The sequence below is a fragment of the Panthera onca genome, chromosome A2, assembly GCF_046562875.1.
Source record: "Panthera onca isolate mPanOnc1 chromosome A2, mPanOnc1 haplotype 2, whole genome shotgun sequence".
NCBI classification, from domain to species: domain Eukaryota; kingdom Metazoa; phylum Chordata; class Mammalia; order Carnivora; family Felidae; genus Panthera; species Panthera onca.
In genome coordinates, this window is record NC_138340.1 from 56,167,196 (window position 1) to 56,193,926 (window position 26,731).

Sequence of the window (26,731 nt, forward strand, 5' to 3'; positions counted from 1 at the left end):
ACAGCTCTCACCTGTGTGCCTTATTCCCCATCGTCGGACCATCTGTGAGGCCAGGCTCATTGCATCCCCTTCACGAGTTTGTCCACGAGGCCCGGAGGTGGGCAGGGTCCCAGAGGCCCTACATCCGCCCAGCTCCCAAGTTCAGTGCCCCCTCTTTGGTCCTCGCAGCTGCTTCTCTTCTCCCGGCCCCAGCCCTGTGATCAGCTCCCCCTGCTCCAAGGCATGGCCAGCTGCCCCCTGCCTTGGTGGCTCCTGAGGGCCCCGTTCTGGGGATGGGAGCCCCTCACCTCTTTGCCGCTTGCCCTGAGAGCGCTCAGCGCATCTCCTCTGTGCACCTGATGGAAGCTTTCTGAGGCTGTTTCTGTGGGCAGCCTCTCCCACCACCCGCAGAGAGATTTGGGATTTGGCTCCCCGTGGGTGAAGCAGGAGGATGGCTTTGTGTTTTGTTGAAGTGCATTTCTTTGACGTTCTGCGGGAGGTCCCAGACTCCAGTGTCTAAGACTTGGGACCACTCCTGCCTGTCTGGCATGTGACTCTTGGCCTCCATGTCCCCTGTGAGTTTAGTTGGCTTTTCTTCCTGCTGTTCTGGTGGGCTTCTGTCTTCTCTCAGGCTTTCCTGATTGCTCAGCTCGGAGACACATGGGTGTGTGAGCCCCTCTGCTGCCCCCAATGCCGGTCCCTTACGGGTCAGTGCCTCAACAGCATCAGTTACAAATGAGGACACTTTGCGCCCAGCATGGGGGCATTCTCCCACCTACCCCGTGGGGGCCGGGCACCCATGTTCCCTCGTGACAGGTGAGGAGAACTGGCCCCGAGCCTAGAGCCCCTCTGGAGGCTTGTCACCATGACGCCTCATTTACCCCTAGCTCAGGCCTGGGTGTTACTGGAAGGGAGCAGGTGGCTGTCATTCCCAAGCTGAAAATCTGTGTGTTCAGGACTTTTCTGCCTCCTGACTTTGGGGGCTGTTGAGGCGAATGTCCTGAAAGGGTCACATTTTAAAACACTTTTATGTATTTAAAAAAAATTTTTTTTAAATGTTTATTTATTTTTGAGAGAGAGAGAGAGACAGAGCATGAGCAGGGGAGGGGCAGAGAGAGAGGGAGACACAGAATCGGAAGCAGGCTCCAGGCTCTGAGCCGTCAGCACAGAGCCCGATGCCGGGCTTGAACCCACAAGCTGCGAGATCATGACCTGAGCTGAAGTCGGACACTTAACCGACTGAGCCACCCAGGCACCCCAACACTTTTGTGTATTAACAAATTACCTCTTTATAAAGAGTATAGTCCTGCTAAGTCTGGACTCTTCTGGAAAAGCCGCTCTGCTGGTCCACCGAGTGTGAGGTCACAAGCCAGACAGCAGCTGACATCAGTAGGCACTGACAGCTGGGCCTGAATTCCTCCTTGAATGACAATGGGTGACAGTGGTCCCCTAGGGTTGTAGGGGAAAAGCGTGAGTGGTAAATGTTACACTTTAACCTTATCCTCTGCTTAGACCCAGCCAACAGCTTCCCGCTCCCCCAGAGCAAAAGCCAAGCCCCTTCTGTAACCCGCAGTCTCTGAGCTCCGGTCCCCATTAATCCACCACCCTGCTCTTCCTGTCCTTGGACACCCTGTCATACCCTGAGCATACCAGAACGTGCCCTGCATGCATCCCGAACTTACTGTCCCTCTGGCTTCTCTCTACTCCTGTGTCCCCAAGCCTCCCTCCCTGCCTCCTTCAGTTTTTTATTCAAATGTTACCCCTTGCAGGTAGGGAGTCCTCAGCCTTTAGACCTTACCTAAAGTTTCTCCCTTCCCTCAACATTTCATATTCCAGTTCCCTGTTCCCCTGCCCCCAAGCTCTGCACATCATCTAATGCTGTAGAATTTACATATTTATCTTATTCTCTGCGAGTCTCTAGAAAAGACCTCAGCTCATGGTAGGAGCTCAGTAAATGTGATGGATGAATGAACACAGAAACATGCACACCATGCCAGTGTCCCTGTGTCTTCTGGCCCTGACTCTTGCAGGCTCAAACGTCTGGAGAAGCCAAGCGGGGCACTGCTGAAGAAAGGGGGCTGGGGGTAGGGGGGTGGGTGGTGCAGACCTGGAGAGCAGGTGCCCCTCCATAGTGACGGTCTGCCCAGCTCGACTCTAGCCCATTCAACCCCAGGCTGGTCAAACCTTCTTATTTTCAAAGAAAAAAACAGGCAGATCTATATGTATCTTCCCTGTCTTTGCACGTCGGGCATTTGCCAAGTGAGCCGTGTCTGGCCATCTGTTGGCTGTGACCTCTGGGTCAGCGCGGGGTTGTCTCTCTTGACGGAAAGACGACAGTCAAGGCAGCAGAGCACGGATCTGAATTGGCTTGCGTGTGTCGTAGATCCCGCTTGCCAGGAAATAATGGACTTCAAACACAGAATTGCCGTGTGATCCATCAGCCCTAGAGTTCCAGAGCTGTGAGCCGATCGGGCACGGCCCCTGCGATTTATGATCTCACTAGGGGACCTTGAGAAAGCTGTATCCCTGCCATGCATCCTGGGTACAGTATCAATTTAATTTTATACCTCTCCAAAGCCAGAGGCCACCCGAGACGTGTTTGCTGAGTAAATTATTGGCGAGGCCACATACCAGAATGGAGCTGACCAGTCAGAGTGACAAAGTGGAACCAGACTCTGGCCTGACCCCAGCCCTCTGCACGGGTCGTCCTGTGTTCAGCTCACTATGGCTGAGCACCCGTCGTGTGCCAGGAGACTGATTAGTGGGAGCTCGGATGGAGCCTGACTGGTGTACCGGGGAGAGGCCTCACGGTCAGGGGAGGCTGCACAGTCACAGGGGAGGCCTGTGCGCTTTAAAACCAGGCCAACAGTGTTCCACCCCAACCCTGTGTGACCTCGGGCAACTTGCTTAATGTCTCTGAGCCTCCGCCTTCCCATTTGTAGAATGGGGATGATGCTGTTCCCTCAGATGCCCATTGGAAGGATCCAAGCATGCTTGGAGCAGACTGTTAACATCCTTCCCTGGGAGCACAGGGGGAGGGAAGGGCATCGGCTTCCCACCCAGGATGCATCTCGGGGAAAGAGTGGGGCCACTCCCATCCCTGTCTGTGGTTGTAGCTCCTGACCGAAGCCAGCATCCCCAATTGATTGGGCTGTGACCTGCAGTGAAAATCTGCAGCGTGCTTGGGCTCAGTGTTCTCTGGGGGCAAGAGAGCTAGAAGGACTTGTGGCAGAGCCCTCACGGTGCCGGTCGGTAGTTCGGTGACAGCATCGGTCTGGACAGGTGAGGCGAGGCTGCGGGAACAGACAAGCACAGATTGCGGTGGATTCACACAGCACGGTTCACTTCTTGCTCGTCCTGCGTGTGCACCGTGGTGGCGGGGGACCCTGCTTCATGTCGCTGTTCCCATCCTTCCAGGGCGTGTTGAATGTGGTTGGGTGCCACTGCAGAGAGAAGGAGGCGGCACTCCCTGGCGGGTTGTGTTCTGGCCGTTAAGGCTTCCCCCCGGAATTGTTGTCAAGTCCCGTTTCACCTTTCACAGGTCAAAGCAAGTGATACGGTCACTCCTAACTTGCAAAGGCCAAAACAGTGTGGTCCTCGCTCCTGGCCCCGTGCGTGCATCAGTGGGTACGCCTGGGGACACTGCGCACGACCGCCCGTGTCCCTGCCTGCACGTTTGTTACAGTGAGCCGACCTCTTGCAAATGGTCTCATACGACCCTTGGTTAAAACAGAGTCCTGGGAGGTGGGCCCTGTTGTGACTTCCACTGGCTTGCCTGGGGTGGTGACAGGCCAAGCTTCCAGGCCAGGCAGGGGGACGCAGATGCCTATGTACCTAGGGTCCCTGCTTCACTACCTGCCCCACCTGCCCCCTTGCCAGGAGGCGGGGAAGGTGGGGGATGAAGCAGCATCTGGGAGGAAGGAGGGCGACTTGGCTTGGGTTGCCCAGGGCAGGTTTGCCTGGGGAACAAGAGGTAATGGTAGAGTGGTTAGTAATTCAGGGTTTGGAGCCGAACCCCGAAGGGTGTGCCACTCATTCTCGGAGTTGCCTTTTATTTGTTCCTTTTCTTCCCTGGGACTCTGCTTCCTCACCCTTTATATAGGGACGACAGCTCCCATCTCATTGGGATATTTAAGGATCAGGTGAGAACTTGGCTCTGCAAGGAGCCTTGCAAGCCGAATGGCTCTGGAACATTTTGGAGGTTGTAACTGGCGTTCCTATGAAACCCAGGTGGGGGCAGCCTTCCTCTTGGAGGGGCTCGGTGGGGCAGGGAGGAGGTAGCAAGGATTTGGAAAGGTGAGGCCAAGAGAGGAAGGAGAGAGCAGCCTGGCTGGGGGAGGGCTCTAGGGCGGGGTGTCTTGACCTTGGCACTCCTGACCTTTGGGGCCAGATCCTTACTTCTTGAGGGCTGTCCTGTGCATTAGAGGGTGTTAGGCAGCATCCCTGACCTCTACCCATTAGATGCTTGTTGCACCCCCACCCAGCTATAAAAATCAAAAATGCTTTCACATATCGCCAAGGCCTCCTTGAAAGGGCAAACCGGTCCCCCCTAAAGGACCACGGGGTGGACTAAGACACCAGGTTGGACGAGCCTATGAAGCATCTTGACCGCTGCACAGCAGTAGTTAGTGACTTGCCCCCCTCCATCGCCAGGATGCCGGGAGCCCTTCCGAAGGCAGTCAGCCAGGTTCAGGGTGCACCGCATGGTCAAGAGTGGCTGTGTCCAGGCCTGGGCTTGGCCACGACGTCTGACTTTTGCTTCTCGCAGGTTCCAGTCTCCAGCCACCGCAACCCCCTGCTGGACCTGGCCGCCTACGACCAGCAGGGCCGCAGATTCGACAACTTCAGCTCTCTGAACATCCAGTGGGAGTCGACCAGGCCATCGCTGGCCAGCATCAACCTTGACCTGCCCATGCAGCTGGTGGCCCGGGATGATGGGAGCGGCCAGAAGAAGTTGCACGGTGAGCTGGGTGGTGAGCCCGACGACCCAGGTCAGAAGGACAGGGTGTTGTGAAACCCCAGACAGACGAGAGGGGTGCTGAGGAGGGCTGGCGGCTGCTGGGGGCTTTCATCGGGGACTCCCCTTTATCCAGAACGGAAAGGAAGCAAGTTCACTCCTCTGCTTTGATCCTGCACAGACGTTCCGTGAGGCAGGAACTGGAATCTCTATTTCAGGGATGGGGACACAGGCTCAGGGTGCACAGCAGGTGTGTCTCCCATCCCCGGTTGTACGGATCAGCCAGCCTCTGGGACCCGTGCTGCTCTGAGTCATGCTGCCTTCACAGACCCCTCGGCAGCCACACATGGAGTCCCGTGCAGCTCCCTGAAGCTGCACCATGGGCCTTTTGCTCAGGGCCCGCTAACTCTTATGGTGCATGCAGTTTAAACAGACTCAGTGATGTATGTTTAGGACTATGGAGATTTAAGACTGCAAATCACAGGGAGGCAGGGGGCAAAACCCGACACCCGTTTTCCTCTCCCTGGACTCAGGTTTGCAGGCCATCTCGGTGCACGAGGCGTCGGGAACCACAGCCATCTCTGCCACCGTGACTGGCTACCAGCAGTCCCACCTCAGCATGGCCAGAGTGGTGCAGCCGGTACGTCCCCAGGCCCGCCGGTGGCAGGGAGGCCCCCGCGTCTGCCTGCATCCTGTCCGGCCTCCCAGTGTCCTGAGTCCCTTTGCTGGGTCGCACCCTCTGTTCACTAACCCATCCCTGAATCGAGCACCTTCCCTCTGGCTTCTGGCCGCCAGTACCCCTGCCCCACACGCCTGGCATTCAGGCAGTCTGGCCCTGTCACCTCGAGGCCCCGGCGCACAGCTTTGGGAGCCCTCAGCCTTGTCTGTCCAGCCTGTTTCCCCCCGCCCCCTCACCCGTGGCCCTGACCTCAGACCCTGCCCGAGGTTGTGCCCAGGTGGCTCGGGCTTCTGTGCCTTTGCAGCTCCAGTCCCCGCTGCCTGGAATGCTGTCCCCTCACTCCCTTACTTCCTGTTTGTTAGGCTCAGCCACAGTGTCAGCCTCTGGGAAGCAGTCCCTGAACCCTGGGCACACAGTAGCTGCCCAAGGCCTCAGATCCCCCTGTGCGCCCCCTGGTATGGTACAGACATCCCTGCACATACAGACTGTTGCCATCGTCTGCATACGCTTGGGTCAAGGCCCACTGACCCGAGCCTCCCCACCCCGGCATCTCATGGGCCCCCCGCAGAGGCACTGCTCCTGGGTGGCAAATGGGTGTATGGAAGGGCTCCCCAAGAGCGGTCCTGCTGAATGATACCCACACCAACGTGGGTTTTGAGTAGGGTGAAGGCAGCAGATAATGGCTGGAAGGAGAGGGTGGGATGGGGTTCCAAGGGACCCTAAGTTCCAGCAGACGGGGCTTGAAATTGTCTCCCGGGTGGGGGGGGGAGCAAGGGGGTGGAGACCCCAGTGGGAGTGGCACTGAGGCTGGCCCTGAAGGAGCACACCTGTACGCCCCTGGTGGCTTCAGCCCGAGGTCGTCTGTCCCCACCTGCACAGGGAGTCCCTTGGCTGTGGGTGGCCTCGCGGGCCTCCCCCTCCAGGGCATCTGCACTTAGCCTCGTTGGCCTGTGGGCTTTTCTCTAGCAGTACTGCTCACGCCTTCACTTCTGGGTGTCTGCTTATTTGAGAGTCCCCCCCCTTCCCCCCTCGCGCCTACCTGGCCCTTTGTCGCCTTCACAACCTGTCCTACGGGCTGACACAGGCCATTCGTTTACTGTCCCTTATAATGTAATCCTGACATTGGATTAAATCTGCATCATTGCCTGAGGACCGCTGTCGAACCCCCAGGGCTAGCACAGGGCTGGGCGGGGACGGGTGCTGAAGCAGGTGAGTCCAGGGCCGGGTTGGGTCCAGCAGTCTCCCTGGAAGGACAGGCAGCAGCTTCGCATATGGATACGGGCAGCACCCAGGGGAGTGAGGGCTGTGCTGCATCCCCCATGAGCCCCCCGTGAGGACGCCTCTACGCCCCCTCCTCTCAGCACCTATATGCTGTTTGCCCGTGTCCCCGTCCCTCACACAGGGCACTGCAGCAGGTCATCTGCTGTGCACCCCCACTTTCCTGGAGTGCGTGGGAATCACCACTCTCATGGGGCCGGGCCACCTGGGGTGGGGCACCGGCCTTGGCAGAATTCTGGTTGCCTCAAAGGAATGTGTCCTCTAAGCTGGGCTTGAAACATGATGGTTTTACTGGGGCTTATGTCCCCAACATAATGAGTACCCTGGGGTGACGCCAGGACCTGGGGTTTCTATGCTCCTTCAGGGCAGGGGTCGGTGGGGGGGGCGACCCACAGACTGGCCAGGGTTGGGCCGTTGCCTTTGGATCTAATAGCACTGCCTCACCCCTTCAGCACGACCCTCTCACGCCTGTGTCGGCCTCCATAGAACTCATCCTGGTGGAGGACGTGAGGGTGAGCCCAGAAGAGGTGACCATCTACAACCACCCCGATGTGCAGGTACGGTCCCTTCCACCTGCCACCTGGGCGTGGCCCACGGGGAGGCCTCGCCTTCGACACCCAGGCCCACCCTTCCTTGCAGGCTGAGCTGCACATCAGAGAAGGCTCTGGCTACTTCTTCCTCAACACCAGCACCACAGACATCATCAAGGTGACCTACCAGGAGGCCAGGGGCATGGCCACGGTGAGTACGGGCCCATCTCCACCATCCTTGTCATCCCTCGTCCGGTGGCCTTGTGGTTATCAGATTGGTTGTGTCAGAAGCAGGTGCTCAATCGCAGCAGATGCGACTTGTAACGTCTTTAGAGTCTCTGATTCATTGTTCGCGAAACTTCCATCATTTGTGACTTTTGTTCCTTCTCTGCAAACTACCCACACTCTTAGTTAGCTAATGGTTTCCTGTCAATCAGTCTGTGAATTAAAACATTATCATATAAACACAAGTCTGACAACCGTAAGGAAGATTGCTTTTTTTAAAACAAAGTTTACTGATTTATTTTGAAAGAGGGAGAGAGAAGAGAGAGTGGGAAACAGGCTCTGTACTGTTAGCACAGAGGCCAACATGGGGCTCGATCCCACGAACTGTGAGATCGTGACCTGAGCCGAAATTAAGAGTTGGACGCTGAACCGACTGAGCCGCCCCAGGCCCCCCAGGAAGATTGCTTTTGAAAGATGTATCTGCTTTTCGTGTTTTTCCATATTCCTTTCTTGACCTTCTTCCTATTCTTGCAAATATTGACTTAGCTGTGCCTGTGATATGGAAGAATTTAGTATTCTGCTTTGGTCACTGGTTACACCCTTAGTTTTTTTTCCCCCCCCCGTGTTGCTCTGTAGGCTGGCTGATTATTTCTATGCTATCATTTGTACTTAGCCATTCTCTCTTTGTAGAGCATTTCGGTTGTTTAAATCTCTCTCTCTCTCTCTTTTTGAATAGCCGTATAGTTGTAGCAAAGGGTAAAAGCAAACACCAGTATCCTAAATGTCTGCATATCTGCACAATGAGTTATTTTTGCAGTTATGAAAACCGAACTTCCTTTAAAATAAACTCACTACGGAATGTGTCAGAGAACATATCAGACCACTACCAGAAGTCATAAATGTAGGCGGCCAAGAACAAAGACATGACACCTAAGTCGTGTCATTAAATTGCCACTGTGCTGTTGCCTTTGGGCAGCTCCAGAGGTCCTTTTCTCGGTTTGCATTCACTGACCATCTTGACACGGGTGTCACGAAATTATTTGCCTCTGGAGTGGGATAGGTGGAAAGTAAATGAGGGACATGAGCAGAGTTTCCCATGAGGAACGTACCTGGAAGTGTGGGAGAGGCTTAGTTTCAGTGTCAGAGAGTAGTAGGGGGTGGTGGGGACTGTGGCAGAGTGGAAAGCAGAGACTGTGTCTAAGGGACAGCTGCGGTGTGCCTCTAGTGGCCTTTTGTTATTTTTAAAAAGGTTTTTATTTTTGTTTTTGAGAGAGAGAGAAAGCACACAAGGGGGGGTGAGGGGCAGAGGAGGAGAGAGAGAGAGAATGAATGAATGAATGAATGAATGAATCCCAAGCAGGCTCCATGATCAGTGCAGAGCCCAGGGCAGGGCTCCATCCCACAACCCCGGGATTATGAGCTGAGCTGAAATCAAGAGTCCAACGCTCAACCGCCTGAGCCACCCAGGCATCCCTTTCTGTTGGTTTTTAACAACAGCTTAATATTGTGGTATAATTCCTATGCCATACCGTCCACCTATTTAAAGTGTGCGATTCAGTGGTGTCTAATACATTCCTAGGCACGTGCAGCCATGACCACAGTCAGTTCTGGGGCGTTTTCATCACCTCAAACAGAAACTCCGGACGGTTGAGCCATCTCCTCCCTGCTTTTACACACACACACACACACACACACACACACACACACACACAAACACACACACACACAAACACACACACACACACAAGAGTGTTGGACTTTGTCAAATGCTCTGTGTCTCTTGAAATATTGATGTGGTTTTTTGTTTTTTATTCTGTTGATATGATGAATGGTGTTAGTTGCCTTTCAGATGTTAAACCAACCTTGCATTCTTGGGACAAGCGCTACTTGATCGTGACATATAGTTCTTTTTATATGGAACTGGGTTCCGCGTGCTAATATTTTGGCGGGTTTGTGTCGTTAAGAGTTGTAAGAGATGCTGGTCCGTGCTTTTCTCTTCTGTGATTTCTTTGTCTGGTTTGGGTATCAGGGTAACATTGGCCTCACAGAATGGCTTAGAAGTGTTTCTTCTTATTTTTGGAACAGTTTATGTAGACTTGGTAATAATTACTCTTTAAAAAAAAAATAAATGTTTATTCATTTTAGAAAGAGAGAGCAGGGGAGGCGCAGAGCAAGAGAGGGACAGGGGATCTGAAGCGGGCTCTGAGCTGACAGCAAGTGAGCCCGATGTGGGACTCAAACTCATGAACTGTGAAGTCATGACCTGAGCCAAAGTGGGACGCTCAGCTGACTGAACCACCCAGGCGCCCAGCTAATAATTACTCTTAAATGTCTGGTAGGATTAACCGGTGAAGCCACTGGGCCATCATCTTTCCTTCGTGGGTAGTTTTTTGATTATAAATCCAGTCTCTTCGTTTGTTATCGGCCTATTCACATTGTTTCTTTCTGAGTCAGTTTTGGTGGCTTGGGTCTTTTGAGGACAGTTGAGGTTTTTCTTTGTTTTTGTTATTTGTTTTTACATTTTTTTACATTCTTCCAGTGGTCGGCCTTGGTCTTTACCTGTCTGTGGAAAGGACACTTTTCCCTGGTATGGCCCTTCAGTGAAGGGTGAGGAAACACGTCATAATGTTCCTGTTCCTCTCAGAGGCACAGTCTCACATGGCAGGACCTCTGAGGTGTGTGGCCGTAAATCAGAACAAGAAAACACGATCTCTCAGCACCTGGGAATAAATGTGTGCTGCTAGAAGCCCGAGATCATAGGAAGCTGTCCCCTGGGCATTTTTGTTCCCTTTATGAAAGAAAGAATAATTCCCTGGCCATCCCTCCTGCCATGTAAATGAGTGTTTGCTGTCACATCCTTCATATTAAAAGGAAAAGCTCAAATCGTAAATAATTCTGACTGCTTGAGATATGCCTTGCTTTGCTTTACTTCTGGAAATTAAAAATAACTCCCCTGTTATCAGGAAGAGGGAAGTTTCAGGGCCCCTGGGTGGCTCAGTCAGTTGAGTGTCCAACTTTGGCTCAAGTCTCGTAGTTCACTAGTTCGAGCCCCACGTTGGGCTCTGTGCTGGCAGTTCAGAGCCTGGAGCCTGCTTCAGATTCTGTGTCTCCCTCTTTATCTCTGCCCCTCCCCCACTCGTGCTTGCTCGCTCTCTCTCTTTCTCAAAAATAAACATTAAAAAAAATAAAGAAGAGGGAAGTTGCAGTTCAGAAAAATGTGCACAGTGCCAACAATACTTGGGGACCCCTTTACTCATATTTACCTCGCACCATACGTTTTGAGTAAGCCCTGAGGATAAACCTACAGCCAGAGAGAGAACTTTCCTCCAAGAACAAATGCTTTGAAGAGCCCGTGTTGGACTGGGCTGCCTCTGTAGGTAGTGAGTGCCCCGTCTCTGGAGGCAACCAAATGGGAGCTGGGACCCTTGTCTGGAAGACTAGAGATGGGATTTCAGCATCAGAGGCAAGTTTCCCCAGGCGACCTGTGAGCCCCTGTTCAGTCCTACAATTCTGCAGTTCCCTGTGCAGTCCCCCTCAGCAACAGATGCTAGGATTCTCCAATCAAGACAAATATTAATGTCCCCATTTTACAGATGGTTCTAGTAGAGCTATAGCCCTTCTCTCTTGCCTGTGGACTGGCCCTTTGCTCGCATGTCTCATTGCTTCATGGCCCTTATGGAATGGGACACGGTGCCCAGTGCAGACATCCCACAGGACAAGCCTAGCACACTATGGACGTACCAGCAGCAGCCCGTGTGACAGGCCCTACAAGAGTCGCTTTTGCCCCAGAAGGTGTCCTGAAGGCACCTTGAGCCCTGGTGTCTCTGCTTCCCATCACCTGTGCAGAGACCTCTGCACCTCGAGGTGGAGATTGGGATCCGGTTCCCCCTTGCCTCTTCTGTAACCTGCCAGGGAAGTTTTTCATGGAGCGTTGACAATCTGTGACAGATCCTAGCAGCTTCTCTCAGACGGTTGTTTCTGAAGGACGTTTACACATTTCTTTGGCATTTTCCAGCTGCTAATTAGCAACATTCTCATTTCCCTTAATCACAGAGACAAGAAAGCCCACAGGAGTTTTTCAATTAGCTCATAGAAAATGTTTCTTTCTTTCCTATTGATACACATTCGGGATGCAAGAATGGCTTCTGGGTGTTTCGGCTTCTGAGCGTCTGTCTCTGGAAGGCAGCCGCGGAGCTCACGCACCGGGCCCATTGTGGAGGCTATTATGTCCACACAATGCATGGAGGGCTGTGCGGAATTCTGCTCACACCCCCTAAAACTCTGCAAAGGGCCTTCGTTTCAGTTTTAGCTGGGTTGCCCCTAGGAGTGTTTACCCGAGTTAAACTTAGGGTTTCTTTCTTCTCACCGATTCTTTATATTTCAAACCAAGTCGTCCCAACAGAAGGATCTTATAATCATGCGATTATAAGAGCAGCGGGGAAGGCCCTACTGTGCGCCAAGCACTTTGTACCTGTAACTAACGCATTCATCTCGCAAAGATTGGTGCCTGTCATGTGCCTGGTCCCGGTCCAGGCACTGGGAGTCCGTGGGGAACACCTCATGAGCTACAGTGTTTCTGCCCATTTCCTTGGTCCCGTGATGCATAGCCGATCATGGTGACATTGTACATCTGTGGAAGCGCGTTAGGAAGGAAGATGAGGCGGGTAGCAGGTGCGAGCCTCAGGGTTTGAACTTGGGTGTGTCCTGCTTTCCCCCTGAGTGTGACCCGTGGACAGAGGTACCCGTCCCAGTCCTGGCCCTGCAGGAAGGCATAGGGCTGGCTGGGGTCCCTGGCTGGATTTCCACCCAGCATCCAAGCCAGGGTTCTTCTCGGTGTCTGTGATCTTCATGGGCTCGTGGTCACCCCCTCGGGGTCTCGATGGCATCCAGTCGGGGGCACAGACCCCAGTGCTTGCGTGGCACGGCCTGACCCACCGCACAACATTGACAAGCACGCTATATAATAGGAAGCAGGAGCTGATGGCTCCTGTGACGTGTGCAAATATTTATACAGTCCTTACTCTTCTATGAATGCTACCCATCAAGGGACAAGTCTGAAGTGTGTGGGGGCCCAGGGAAGCGAGGAACCGGGATGATGCGGGCAGACCCTCGGGGCCTGACGGGGGCCAGTAGACGTCACGGCTCCAGCCCACTCACGAGCTGCCTCCGGTGCCACTGACAGTGTCTTAATGAGCAGTAATGCATTCATCGCCTCTGAAGAGATGACAGGACTTTCCTCTGGGCTCAGTGTTCGCTGAAGTTCTCAGGTGGCACCTTCAACACTTGGAAATTAGAATTCGCTCTGGGCTTGGATTTTTCTCCTCCTCCTCTCCTTCATACTCGTGCCTCAATGTCGGTCAAGAAGCAAGTGGACCCGGAATGCCTGCAGAAACAGACGTGCACAGTCTAGAGTTTGCAGTGAGGCAGGCCCCCACTCTGCCTCCAGCTGCCTGGCAGGTCCCCCCGCTTCCCCCAGAGCAGCTCCTTCGTCTCCCAAGGGGCCTGGTGAACTCTCTCCCTTAGAGCTTTGTTCAGGGGGGGTGAGGCGAGCTGATGGGTGCCAGCAGGCAGGCCGGCCGGCCGGCCAGGCCACGCAGTGTCTCCGCGTCTGTCACCCGGAAGGTGGCCGGACCTCCAGCCTCTGGGAAATCAAGCAGAAGACGAATTGATTTCCCCTTGCCACTTTCCGTCTTTGTTTAAAATGTGCAAAATGGTCCTTTTGAAGGAGAGAAAAAAAGAAAACGAGAAAGCTTTCTGTGCATTCCCCTGTGCGGGTCTTTCAGCAGCCAGTGCAATGTGTAATTTCTTCGCGCTGTGAAGGACACGCCAGGTCCTGACAGCAATAACTTCTGCAGGAGGATTAGATCGGAGCCTCGCGTTAGGCTTTCAAAGAAAGCTCTCATTTCTCTCTCAAGTTTTTAAATGAGTTTCCGTTGAGGGAAAGAGAATAAGCCAGGATGAATCGTCCTCGGCAAAACTGGAGGCCCCTGGTTTCCAGACCCCACTCCTCGGCCTGTATTTAATTCCGGACTCGTGTGGCAATGGCTCAAATTGCACAGGCATCGCTTTGGAAGGCGAGTATGATTTCCGCCACGGGATCTTTGTTAATTGACTCTAAGTCATCGTGTGGAATAACTCAGGCACGCCTCATCCGGGTTGATGTGCCCTTGAGCTCAATGACACCGGCAGGGTTTCCAGCTTGGCCGAGCTTGCTAATGGGGCTGGGGCCTGCCTCAGCTCTGGCCTTTTCCGGCCGGCCCCGCCCTCCTCCCCTGCCCACAGTTCCATTTTGGTTGCTCTGGCAGAGTGTGGCAGAAGGAGCCCTGAGCTGGGAGCTTGGGCACCTGGGTTCTCTCCCCAGTGCTGCCCCTCCAAGGCTGGGTTCCCGTCCTGAGTGGGCCTCAGTTTCCCCATATGTGCATTGAAGGAGTTGGATCACAGCACTTCCCAAAGAGATGAGGGTACATGGGGTTTGCAGACTTTTTTTTTTTTTCCCCTAGAATTTCTAGGTTTTAGCAAAGCTAAAAGTAAAGCTAAGGAAGCAAGCTGGAAAGTCAGGTTTCTTTGCCGTAACTGCAGTGACCTAGAGCTGTGATCCTGGATCTTGACCTGATTGGTACATGTTTATTGGTACTGTGCTGGGTGCCAGGCTCAGCCCTGAGGCTACAGCTGGCGAGAAGACAGCCTGAGGGAGGATGGACACTAGACCACGGTCTCCATCATGGCCAAATTATATGCAGTAAAGCTGCACTAGGAGAAGTGAACAGAGGTAGCTCTTAGCTGTCTGGTCAGGGAAGACTTTTCTGAGGAAGGATGCTTGAACAGGGGCCTGAAGGATGAGCAGGAGCCAGCAGGTGAAGACAGGGTGCAGGGGAAGAACCCCAGATCATTAAGATGGACTGTGTGGTCTGCAGGCAGGCAGGCAGGTGCTAGCTGGCTTTGGAGAACAGAGCAGAACTGTGGCTGGAGCCTGACAGTGGTGAGGGATCATGGTTTACAGTGACATTAGAGCCATGGGCAAGGGCCAGCTCGTGCCAGGTTCTTCCAGGATGGGCTAAGGATTTGGACTCACTCTCTGGGCAGTCTTTGAAGGATTTAGAAAAAAAAATTTTGAGTGCTTATTTATTTTTGAGAGAGACAGAGAGAGACAGAGTGTGAGCAGGGGAGGGGCAGAGAGAGAGGAAGACACAGAATCCGAAACAGGCTCCAGGCTCCGATCTGTCAGCACAGAGCCTGACGTGGGGCTCAACCCCACAAACCGTGAGATCATGACCTGAGCTGAAGTCAGACACGTAACCAGCTGAGCCTCCCAGGTGCCCCATTTTTTGAAGGATTTTAACCTGGATATGATGTGATCATTTTTGGCTCTCTCATTAGGGTCAGAAATCTGCTTTTTATTTCCCCCACTGGTTCTTGATATTGAAATCCTAGCTTTGCAAGCACTGAACCATTCACTGTAAACATCCCCTGCCCCCCATGACTGTAACACCACAAGCTGCAGGCAGCAAAGCCAGGGTTAGAGACAGGAAACACCGCTCTGGATTCACCCACCAGCTCTGTGGCGTACCCCACTTGCCCAGCCCCCAGACCACGTAGTTGAGATACACGCCTTAACAATACAACACGTCACTACAAGTGCATCTACAGCGTGGGAGAGTGATTACGGTGCAGTTTATTTGGGGAGAGATGCTTCTGAATGTGTGGTCCCAGGAAGCAGATAGGGAAAGAAGGAGGTTTAAAATTGGGGGTGGGGGGGGTCTTTGCAGTGAAGACCGGAACACAGTAACCCGGGTGTGTCCATCTCCTCGGAATGTTCACAAGGTCTCTACGTCAAGCACGGCTGAGGCAGAGATGAATGAGACTCACAGAGCTAAACCTTGAGACTATGGTGGCCTCTATGGTCTCTTTGCAGGTTCTGAGATTCTGCAAGGTCAGGTTAGGACTTCCGAGTGAGAGGTTTGTTTGGAAAGGAGCTATGTCATGCATGACACTCTTCCATCACCAGAGCTGCAGAGGCAGGTGGCCTGCACAGAAGCTGGGAAATCCCGGGTTGGAATCCTCATTCTACCTCCGAATTGCTCTGTGCCCCGTGGCCATCGACTGCCCTGCTTTAAGCAGCTTCCGTTTTCTCCTTCTCATAAATTGGAGTAAATGCTCTCGGAGATCCATCCCAGTTCTACCATTTTACATTTCAAGCACTTCCCCTGGTTGGCAGTGGGGGCTCATGGCGAGGGTGGGCAGGGCAATGCTTGGGTTAGGATCTTCCTCTGAGCCCTGGCCCAGCCGTCTCCTGGAGATGGTGTCCCATGGGCAATGGGCCGATGCCATGAGCAGCTGCAGGACTGAGCCCCACTCCAACCTTCCAGGTGTTCCCTTTGCTCCCGGGCGTGTCGACCATCATGATCCATGACCTGTGCCTGGCCTTCCCAGCCCCGGCGAAGGCCGATGTCTACGTCTCGGACATTCAGGAGCTGTACGTCCGTGTGGTTGACAAGGTCAGTAGCCACTCCCTAAAAGGCCCCTCGCTGCTGATTCACAGAGGCTGGGAGAGCGGTGTTTCTGTGGGAGTTATCTTCCTCATGCCCTGTTTCTGAGTCCCTGTACCCAGCTCCGCCTGCCCCCCCACCCCCACCCCGCCAAGTTGCTTTGAGCTTATGATGTTGTCTCTCCTCTGTCACTCCGCGTGTGTGATGTCAAGCAACCTCTGAGGTTATACTTCTTCCTGCCAGTCGACATCGGTAAAGCTCAATTGCGAATCCCGCCCGACGTCGTCTCCTCGTGAGCCCCGACTTGGGGATTCTCGGTCTCTAGCTGGTGTAGTTACTAACTGGCCAGGCATACCCCTTGCTGATGGTGAATTTTCTCCCTAGTGTGAGGGTTTTTGGAATCTCATCAGCAAATGAGTAAAATGAGCTATGCCAAGTGCTTTTGCAAAAGGAATGCGTAATAGGTCTAGGATTTTCTTTAATGCAAACAGGGAATTTTTATTACTGCAAGTACCTGAAGGAGCTGCAGCCAGGCTTATAGAGGGTTGCTGTCAGGTTCCTATCTTCCTGACTGGAGAGAATGGTTAGTAATTAAAAGGGGAATGTTCGAGCAGCTTAGAGTGCTTGAAAAGCCAATATTCTCTCACACCGCCTCAAATGTTCCTTCTGTGGTTTTACTTCCACTGGTAATTTGCTGATCAGAGTTCTACTTCTTCACTAAGCATTTCTGACTCTTGGTATCTTAAAGTTCTTACTGTACGTATTATATGGTGCCAGATGTGAGCTGTTCAGTCAGTGAGCACTTATGGAACTCCTACTGTATGCCATTCTGGCTGTGTCTTTTCACTCTAACTAGATTCTTAATTCTTTAAGAGCGGAGAGCGTAATTTTTGCATTTAAGGATCCCCAAAGCTCTTTGTGTGCAGTAGGCACTTGATTAATTTTCATCTGTTGATTGGCTGATTGTCTGGAGTTCAAGCTAGGTCTGTGGGTTTAAGGTTGATGACACTTTCACAGAAAGCCTTAGGGTACAGTAGGTGATGAAACTGGTCATTCAAAGGCTACCCTGAGTTTCTGTCCCCTATGATGCAGGTGGAGATTGGAAAGACGGTCAAGGCATATGTCCGGGTGCTGGACTTTCACAAGAAGCCTTTCCTGGCCAAATACTTCGCCTTCATGGACCTGAAGCTCCGAGCAGCCTCCCAGATCATTACATTGGTGTGAGTCCTCCTAGGGGTCAGAGGAAGGCATCACAGGGACAGGACTGGCAGGTCCAGGGGAGAAGTCCCAGCCCTTCCCTCTGTTCCAGGGCCCTCGATGAAGCCCTTGATAACTATACCGCCACGTTCCGCATCCACGGTGTGGCCATTGGCCAGACCAGCCTCACCGCAACCGTGAGTGATAAAGCTGGACAGCGAATCAACTCAGCCCCGCAGCAGATTGAGGTAAAGCTGTTTCCCTTCCCACCTTCCTGTGTGGGATCAGTCCTGCCCTTACTGCATGCGTGCACGGGGTGGGAAGTGTGTCATTTCTGTGGCGGGCCAGGGAATTATGGGGGTAGCCCAGGAAGCTGCCGTGGAGAAACCAGGTTAAAATCTATACCCTGCAATGTCCCCTGATTAAAAGGGAGCCATCACCAGTCCCAGGGATCTGGGGAGGCAGCTCCAGAGGGAGGGACCTGAGTGACTTTTACCTCCCTCTGGGACAGAGTGGGCAGGATGTGGCTCAGAGAAAGGGAGCCGCTCGTCACACAGCCGGGGAGTGGAAGAACACTCTTGAAACCCTTCGGTGCCAGAAGGGAGCAGCTGGGTAGAAGCCGTGGGCAGATTTAGGCTCCTGTGTGGAAGCCCATCTTGACAGTCGGTCTGCACCCGCCCTTAGAAGCAGTGGGCTTTTGTCGTGAGCTCCTGGAGCAAGCAGGTCCTGAGTGAGGGAGCTCTGGGGCACCCCGCAGTCATCTCAGTGTGTGACTTGGGACTCGTCTTGTGGCATTAGGTGTTCACACAAGCCTCCTAGTCCCCGCTGGCCAAAATTTCCCGGCCAAGTTTCTCCATCAGCTGCTTGTCTCCTGCCAGCGTCCTCCACGGGTCTCGTCCACCCAGGGGCGGATAGACTTTATATTAAACTGTGCCGGAGCTGGTGGTTCTGGTTCGTGCCTCTAGAAGGAAGGGCTCCTTTCTTCTGGTGAAGAAGAATTCATTTCTGCCATAAATAGCTCAGCCCTGCGGAGACTAATCCTGATGCACAAAGCAGCCCCTTGGCCGACCAGGCTCTTCCTGTGCTCCTGCCGGGCGGGCACTGCGGGGGGGGGGGGGTGCAGGACGATGGTGTTGGGCTTCTTTGTGCTGCAGAGACCAGGACATCCTTGTCCTTGACCCCCCACACCCCTCTTTCTTCATCTGAGAAGTTTTGAGGGCATCGAAGTAGAGCACTATTACTATTCTCAGGCAATTTATCAGTAGAAATTGGAGAAGTTCAGTGAAATGGAACATCTTGAAGGCACTGGAATGTAAACCTTGACGTGCATCGGAATCCCCTGGAGGACTTGTTAACATATAGATTTCAGGACTCCCCCCCCCCCCCCCCCACCACCCTGCCTCATTCTGGTTTCATAGACCGGGGTGGGCTGGAGAATGTGTATTTCTAACGATTGCCCGGTGACCCTGGTGCTGCTGGTCAGGGGACCGTGCCGTGAGAACCACTGCTCTACGCAGGGGTCTCACATGAATAAAATTGTCTTTCTTTTCATGGGGTTTCACATCTGGTGAAATGAAGCATCGTTGTAAACAACAGAACATGCCCCTGAGAACCACAGATCCTCAGGCCCATGGGCGGGCTGAAATCCTGGGCGGGGGGGGCGCTCAGCACCCCCCCACCAGAGCTGGTCAGGACCCCAGGCCCTCGCCAGTCCCTTCTAACAGAGGAGGGATGTCCAGGCACCATGCCTCCCTGAAAATATTCAGGGGTGAATTCTGCCCAGCTGCGCGAGCTTGTAACACGATGGCCCCCTTCTCTCTTGTGTCTCCACACGCAGGTCTTTCCCCCGTTTAGGTTGATACCCAGGAAGGTGACGCTGATCATCGGGGCTATGATGCAGGTAGGAACCAAAGGCCGCGTGCTCGCCCACCCCCACCCGTGGCCCCTGCCTAGCTCCAGGCTGGCCTGCCCTCCTGGGCGCCAGAGGGCTAAGATGGGGCGCTCCGGGCCCTGAGCTCTGAGGATGAGGCGGGGGCTGATGGGCACTGCTATTTCTCCCTACGCCAGATCACCTCGGAGGGTGGCCCCCAGCCCCAGTCCAACATCCTCTTCTCCATCAGCAATGAGACTGTTGCCGTGGTAAACAGTGCCGGGCTGGTGCGGGGGCTGGCCGTCGGCAATGGCACCGTGTCTGGGGTCGTGCAGGCCGTGGACGCTGAGACCGGCAAGCTTGTCATCGTGTCTCAGGTAACGAGCGTGGGCTCCACTGGACGTGGGTGCTTCCGAAGCCTCCCTGGGCATGAGCCCTCTAAGTGCTGGGGTGCACTGCGCCCCTCAAGAGCTGGGGTGCTGGTCAGCTGGGATGGGGAGGAAGTCTTTTAACTGGGTTCTGGCTCTGCTCGTGAGGACCACCCCTCTCTGAGGGTCCTGCTTCTGCCCTCTGAGTCCACAGCCCCTGTCTGCCACCTGACCACCCACCAGGGCCAGCCTAGCCAACTTGGGGGCCCCTAAGATCGCTCAGAATTCTCCAGACTGAGTCTCCCCAAGTGCTCTTTTTTTTTTAATGTTTGTTTTTGAGAGAGAGAGCACATAAGTGGTGGAGGGGGAGAGAGAGAGAGAGAGAGAGGATCCAAAGCAGGCTCTGTGCTGACAGCATAGAGCCCAACATGGGATTTGAACTCACAAACCGTGAGACCATAACCTGAGCTGAAGTCGGACGCTTAACTGACTGAGCCACCCAGGCGCCCCTCCCCAGCTGCTCCTTAAGGGACAGAGCCTGGTCTTCAACCCCGTCCCTGCCCTGGGGACATTCCAGTGCACGATGGTCATGCAGCCTGCAGCCCTCTAGTCCTCTCAGCACCCCTGCCCCAGGGCGTCTACGGCTACCCTGTTTCCAGACGATGGTCCTGAGGCACAGCTAGTGGGCCAGGGCTTGGGGACATTCTGATGGAAAAGGGGTTACTGTTAGTTCCGACACACTTCATGGATCGCAGTGTGTGTTTTCAGGGGCGTGCGTAGCCAGACTGCTCTAAGCATGTGGACGATCGGACATCAGTAGTGTTTCAGACCCAGAGTTCTATTTCCAGGAGAAAAGGAGACCCTGAATCACGTACCAACGAACTTAAGTTATCCCCCAAGCCTCTCGGCTGGACTTGGGGACTTTTGCTAAGCGCTTTTCTGGATCAGCGGAGACAATGGAAGGCCGAGCTAGGGGAGTCCTCCCCCCAGGAGGGTCTTCCTGCCCCTCATTAGTGGCATTGACACTAGGCGGGTGAAAGTCGGTTTCTAAGTCCGATAGTTTCCCTTGTTGCCCAGGGGGTAGAGACCTCACCGGGGTCCGGAAGGGAGACGGGAGATGGTTTCCACCTCCTGAGCAGGGCTCAGAGTGCTCGGATTCTCCCTAACGGTGCCCTGTGGAAGCGTCTCAGGGGAGACTGCAGCGTGGACATGACCGTGCCAGAAATCTGGGCTCTAAGAAGAGCATTGTTCTGTGTAACGTGACTGTGGACAGCCTTTTCAGAACCCTGTCACCCTGCTCCTTGTCCAGCCTGCAGGGCCCCCTGGAAGGAGTCCATGAGCTCCCATGAGCTCATAGCATCTGAACACAGGGCACCCAAGGGAGCTGGCTCTGTGCACTGCCCTGGAGATGTGCCCTTCTTCCCTGCGGCTCACTTTGATCTGACATTGGGTTCATTGATTTGCTCCTGTTTGCCCGAGTTTCAGTGTCTCTGCAAGTAACCGGTTAAGCCACAAAGTCTTTGCATCGTGGAGGTAGATGCCCTGATTGTACCTATTGATTTTTATAAAGACAAAGTGTCGGGAACGTGAAATCTGCCCTGTGGCATACAGCAGGATTCAGATAGACGTCTTGGAGGAGAAGATGAAGGACCAACGAGGCCTTGCCTTTTTTTTTTTTTTCTCTTCTTCTGAAGAAAGGATTAGGGCTTCGGGAACCAGCCTATTTTTCTCCCCCTGGGGGCCCAGGTGGCTGAAATGGCAGCTGGCTGGAACTATGGCCAGAGGAGCTGACGGCCATGCATTTCCCTCCCAGCCACTTCTCTCTCTCTTTTCTTTAAATAATTGTTTTTTTTTTTTTTTGAGAGATAAAGTGTGCAATGAGGGGAGGAGCAGAGGGAGAGAGAGAGAGAGAGAGAGAGAGAGAGACCCAAGCAGGCTCCCCACTGTCTGTATGGAGCCCAATGTGGGGCTTGAACCCATCAACCGTGAGATCATGACCTGAGCCGAAACCAAGAGTCGGAGGCTCAATTGACTGAGCCACCCAGGCATCCCACTTCTCTTTGTGGTCTGACCTCGCTGGGCCACCTCTCTCCGTGTGTCTCTCATCGGGTGGGGTGGGAGAGGAACTCGGGGAGGGTCTGGCACCCCTGGGCAGGTGGAGTGACTTTGCCAGCAGTTCCATCTGAAATCCATCTCCTAGAGCCCAGGCAGGCAGTGGTTCAGCCTGAGGCCCACGTGTCCACAAAGTGTAGGGGGTTCTGCTCAGAAGCTCCCAGTTCATCTTTCTAAACCAGATCATAGAATCAGCACCCATGGCCAAAGCATGGGCCTGGACTGGCAGAAGGAGACTGGGCAGTGAAAGGGACAAAGGCAAGGAAGAGAAGGAAGAGAATGGGTGTTTATTGAGTACCTACTATATGCCAGGCATTAGCCCGGATCACAAGACACAGGGTGGGCTCAGTATATAAAAAAGGCTTAAGGGTTTTAGTAGCCCGGGCTCAACAGAGTCAATAGCACTATAAAGAAGCCTGATAAGGTTAATCTTTGACCAGATTAGCAAGAGTATAGACTTCAGAATGAAGGAGAATATACAGTCTGCTCTAACGAGACTCTATCTGTATCCCGCATTTGTCCCAACACCCTGATCATTGACGGAGAGTAACACATTAGATTTAGGGTCGGGAGCATCTGGACTCCTGTCTTGTGAGGGCCACCCAACCTAGAGAAGAACAGTGTCCGGTCACTGCCCCCTAGTCTCTCTGGTGCTGACCCGGAACAACTCCATCTAATAGGTCTGCAGGCTCAGAGGACAAGGCTGGGAGCCCCAAGGGAACGGGAGGAACAGTGGCCAGATCTGTGTGGGGTGAGCCACCCACAAAACCAGTCTGCCTTGGGAAGAGGAGGGTGGTGCTGGACATCCGTGAGCACCTTCCAGCCATGCAGCTCCCAAGCTGGCCTTGGCAAGAGCCTCCCTGTTTGGAGGGGTCCCTTGGTGAAACACCTGTTGTTGGCTGATAGTACCCCCCTGCCCCAGCCAGCCTGAGCCCAAAGCCCTTTCCCTAGGACCTCGTGGAGGTGGAGGTGCTGCTTCTCCAGGCGGTGAGGATCCGTGCCCCCATCACTCGGATGAGGACGGGAACCCAGGTGAGACAGGGACCCCTCCAGCACCTGCTGCCGGTGTCGCTGTCTGGGCAGCCCCCTGGCGGGTCTCAGGCTCCGAGTTCTGGTTCAGGCTGAGCTTGCGGGGAGTGGAAGTTGCTACTAGGTCGCTGTTTCCTCTCCTGCTCAACCCCCGCTTATCTCTGGGGTCAGACTGAGCTTTAGGACGGAGCCCTACCATTTCCTGCTCTAGGCCTCGCAGGCATTCTGTGTGTTCTCGCTCCCAGTGCAAAGCCCTCGTGGGCATAGCATTTACCCCTCTCCAGTTCTGGGTCCCCCTCCCTCAGCACAGTTATTGAGTGATGCCTGTGTCTCCCTCCCCCGAGTCTGTCACCCTTCCACACCTGGAATAGCACCTGGCAGGGAACAGGAGCCAACGCTTGGATAGCAGGACCTCAGGGCTTTCTGTGCGGTGACTCATTTGACACTCATCAACAAGCTGTGAGGTGGCTCCCGGTGTCAGTCTCTATGTTACGGGTGGGGAAATGAAAGCCTAGAAAGCTTATGGCCTCTGCCCAAGGTTGCATGGCTAGTAAGTGCCAGAACTGGAAGTTGACCCAGGCGGCCTGGCATGGAGTCCATTCTTCCCGTTAGCGGTATTGCCTCCCCTGGTGGGCACTCAGGAAGCACGGGTTGAGGGAGCCCGTGAACCCCACCTGTGCCCATTCCACGTGAGCAGGGAGCCCCTGCTAGATTGAGAGAGGAGCAGAGGCACGGATGGCAGGGTGGCCTGGGCTGGGCTGCCCGGGGGGCTTCAGGCCCCCTGGAGCTGTAGGGGGCCACGTCACCAAGGGGGTCTGTCAGCCAAGGTGAGACGCCGTGCACAGCTCAAGAAGGACCGCGTGCGGAGGGGCTGGCTCTGTCTCTTGTTTGCTCATTTGCTATTTCACCAGAGCTTCTCGCCCCTGTGCCAGGCCCTTCTCTGGTTAGGGAAGAAGGGCCCCCCTTGCACAAAGGAGACAGGAAAGCGCCCGGGCTGCTGGAGGTTCCCCAGGGCTTGGGGGGGCACTCTTGGCGGTGGGACCCTGCTGGTCACGGGCCTGGCTTCTCTCCTGCAGATGCCTGTTTACATCACTGGGATCACCAACAGCCAGAACCCTTTCTCCTTTGGCAATGCTGTGCCGGGCCTGACCTTCCACTGGTCTGTCACCAAGCGGGACATCCTGGACATCCGGGGGCGGCACCAGGAGGTAACCCCCCCCCCCCAGGGTCCCCTGCCCCCTGCATGCACCGGCGTCCGGAGCCGGGAGGGTTCTCCCCACGTTTCTGCACGTGAGCTCTGCCCCCTCCCTCCCAGGCTGGTCCTGGCCCTGTCCTTCTCTCTCTCAGGGCTCGTTGGGACACCTTCTCCCAGATCCTGCCACTGCACTGTCCACCCCCCACCCCCAGTGACCTGCCTCTGTTCCCAGTCCTCTCGTGACCAGGAATATGGGCTCCTAGCTCTCCCTCCTTCCCGGTCCCGGACTGCCTGCAACCCTTTCCCCTTTAAGCACATTCTTGCTAAGTGCCAGAGAGGGGCGTCGCGGGTAACCCGCTTCAGAAGGCAGCCTTGTGGGGAAGTCACAAAAGTTCCAGGCCGTCACAGGGTCTTGGTCAGGGCCCCTACTCTGTACTTCTGACCTTCTTTCTGAGGCCATGCCTCACAGCCCTGGGGCTTTTTCCAGATTTATCCCAGAGGGCAACCACCCCCCCCCTCCCCTTAGCCCTTCTTAGAGGGACCCTGGCCTCTCCTCAGACCTCAGAGCTGGACGAGTAGTTATAACCCCCTCGTTGTGTTTACAAGCCCATACGGAAGGGACATGCCTGTCTGGCCCAGGGAGCCAGTGGGGAAATGGGACAATGGGACCAGGTTCCAGCCCTGGTGACTCTAGTCTGCCCTCCCTGGGTCATACAGGACTCGAGTGTGGGGTGGTTTTGAGAGGTTTCTTCTTGCCTTGTCTGTGCATGGTGGGGAGGGTCCTGTCTCCAGTGCCAGGGGCTTCCTCAGACTGTTCCCATAACACGGACATCCCAGAATAGAGGGTCCCTTCGCGGAAAACTGCCAGGTCTAGCAAATACCTCTCGGTTCATCACCCACCCCACACACTAAGGGCTCTGAGAAGCTCCGCCTGCCTGGGTTGGCCCAACATCCCCCACATGCACCCATGAACCTCGTGAAACTCTGCCTCCCACACCCGTGACGGGTTAGCGGGCCCTGGCCGGAGCGGTGAGGCGACGGCCTTTGAGAACAGGCAGGTGGATGTCGGGGGGACTGGAGCCCCTGGCCCTCCCTGAGAACCTGTTTGGTGTCCATCCCAGGCTTCGCTCCGGCTCCCGTCACAGTACAACTTTGCCATGAACGTGCACGGCCGGGTGAAAGGCCGGACCGGGCTGAGGGTGGTGGTCAAGGCTCTGGACCCCGCTGCTGGACAGCTGCACGGCCTCACCAAAGAGCTCACTGACGAGATCCAAATCCAGGTAAAGGACACGTGGGCAGAAGCCGCCGTCAGAGGGAGAGGAGGTGCCAACCCAGCAGCCTCTCCCCCCGGGGACCATTCGGGGGCACATCAGCCCTTCTGCCACCCCATACCTGAGGAGTTCTCGGGCTGCGGGGGAGCCCGAAGATGGGGCTGCCTGAGGGCATAGGGTGGGGGCGGGTGGCTGGCAGTCCAGGAGGTCTGAAATAGCTTGATGTATTCCCTAAAGAGCGGGTAATCCTGAGCTAGGAGTCTGAGGCACCTTCATGGTAGAAAGAAGCCAGAGAACTGTCTGAATGGGGCATTAATTGAATTGTCTGTGTTTATTTCGCACTCACAGACCACTTACCAGAGGCGGACTTGCCATTCCCCAGTCCCCAGTGTTGCCTCACCCGTGAAGTGCCTCCCAAAGCCTGTGGGGCAGGCGCTGTGGGCGTTGCTGCTTGATGATGAGCCCGAGGCCTTAGGGGGGAGGGGTCAGAGTATGCCCCCAGGTTGCAGTGAGTGGGTGGTGGGTCCTAAAAGGCCTGGAGGGCTGTGCTGTGTGTACGGCCTGGGAGACGGTGTGACCCATCGATTCACAGATGGAAACCGAGCCTCAGAGAGGGAGGGGGCCTGCTCCAAGCCCCCAGAGGAGCCCCACTGAGTCAGGACCAGGAGCTCAGCAGTTTTTCTCCCACCCAGGCCTCAGTACCTGTGTCTTTCTCTCCAGTCTGCCCTTCTTCCTCCCCTGACTATCGGAGCCCCTCAGTGAAACTAAGGATCTGGGACCCAATAACCTCTGGGATGCCTTAAATGGCAAAGAAAAATTGGGGGTACTTGGGTGGCTCAGTCAGTTGAGCGTCCGACTTCAGCTCAGGTCATGATCTCACGGTTTGTGGGTTCAAGCCCTGCGTCAGGCTCTGAGCTAACAGCCCAGAGCCTGGAGCCTGCTTCGTATTCTGTGTCTCCCGCTCTGTCTGCCCCTCTCCCACTCATGCTCTGTCTCTCTCTCTCTCTCAAAAATAAACGTTAAAAAAAATTGCAAGAAAAAATTGAAAGCAGCTCCTGAACGTGAGAAAAGAAACAGATCAGGTCCCCTCTTCAAGAAGAAATAAAGCATTTTCTAACCTAGGCGCCTACCTAGTCAGGGGTAAAGATTCTCAAAGAAAGAAACTGTCATTTACCAACCCCCCTCACCTCGGGCTGCACATGTGTGCATGCACACACACAGACACAAACACACACAGACACGTAACATACATACGCATGCAGAGACACAGACACGTATGTATACACAGATAAATACAAACACAGACACATGCAAATAGATGTTCTTCCCAGTTAAAAATGAAAGCATGTCTGGCACCTCCTCATTGGATAAAGACGGGGCTTTGCAGCCTTCGAATTCTGTGACCTTGCATGAGTCACTGAGCATCTTTGTGCCTCAGTTTCCCTAGCTGATAGCAGTTGGAGGTTTGGGTATGTCAGAGACTTAGCGATGCTGGATCCAGCCCACAGATGTATTTGATTTGGCTCATTCTGTGCTCTGAAACCATTTTTATTTG

At 54.5% G+C, this 26,731-nt stretch overlaps 1 protein-coding gene across 6 annotated transcripts in view; it reads left to right on the plus strand.

Annotated features, from left to right (window-relative positions):
- The window catches only part of NUP210 (nucleoporin 210), a 108,691-nt gene that overhangs the window by 61,593 nt on the left and 20,367 nt on the right, over positions 1-26,731 (plus strand). For all 6 annotated transcript variants that reach the window (XR_013554107.2, XM_078442713.2, XM_078442715.2 and 3 more), the window contains exons 17-28: positions 4,748-4,940; positions 5,470-5,576; positions 7,346-7,450; positions 7,533-7,634; positions 16,015-16,143; positions 17,227-17,354; positions 17,444-17,579; positions 19,169-19,231; positions 19,399-19,578; positions 22,633-22,713; positions 23,787-23,918; positions 25,027-25,185. Coding sequence is in view for 5 of the 6 variants with exons in the window: in XM_078442713.2 (XP_078298839.2) it covers positions 4,748-4,940; positions 5,470-5,576; positions 7,346-7,450; positions 7,533-7,634; positions 16,015-16,143; positions 17,227-17,354; positions 17,444-17,579; positions 19,169-19,231; positions 19,399-19,578; positions 22,633-22,713; positions 23,787-23,918; positions 25,027-25,185 (1,515 nt within the window). In the remaining variant the exon portion in view is untranslated. The remainder of the gene's footprint in view (positions 1-4,747; positions 4,941-5,469; positions 5,577-7,345; positions 7,451-7,532; positions 7,635-16,014; positions 16,144-17,226; positions 17,355-17,443; positions 17,580-19,168; positions 19,232-19,398; positions 19,579-22,632; positions 22,714-23,786; positions 23,919-25,026; positions 25,186-26,731) is intronic.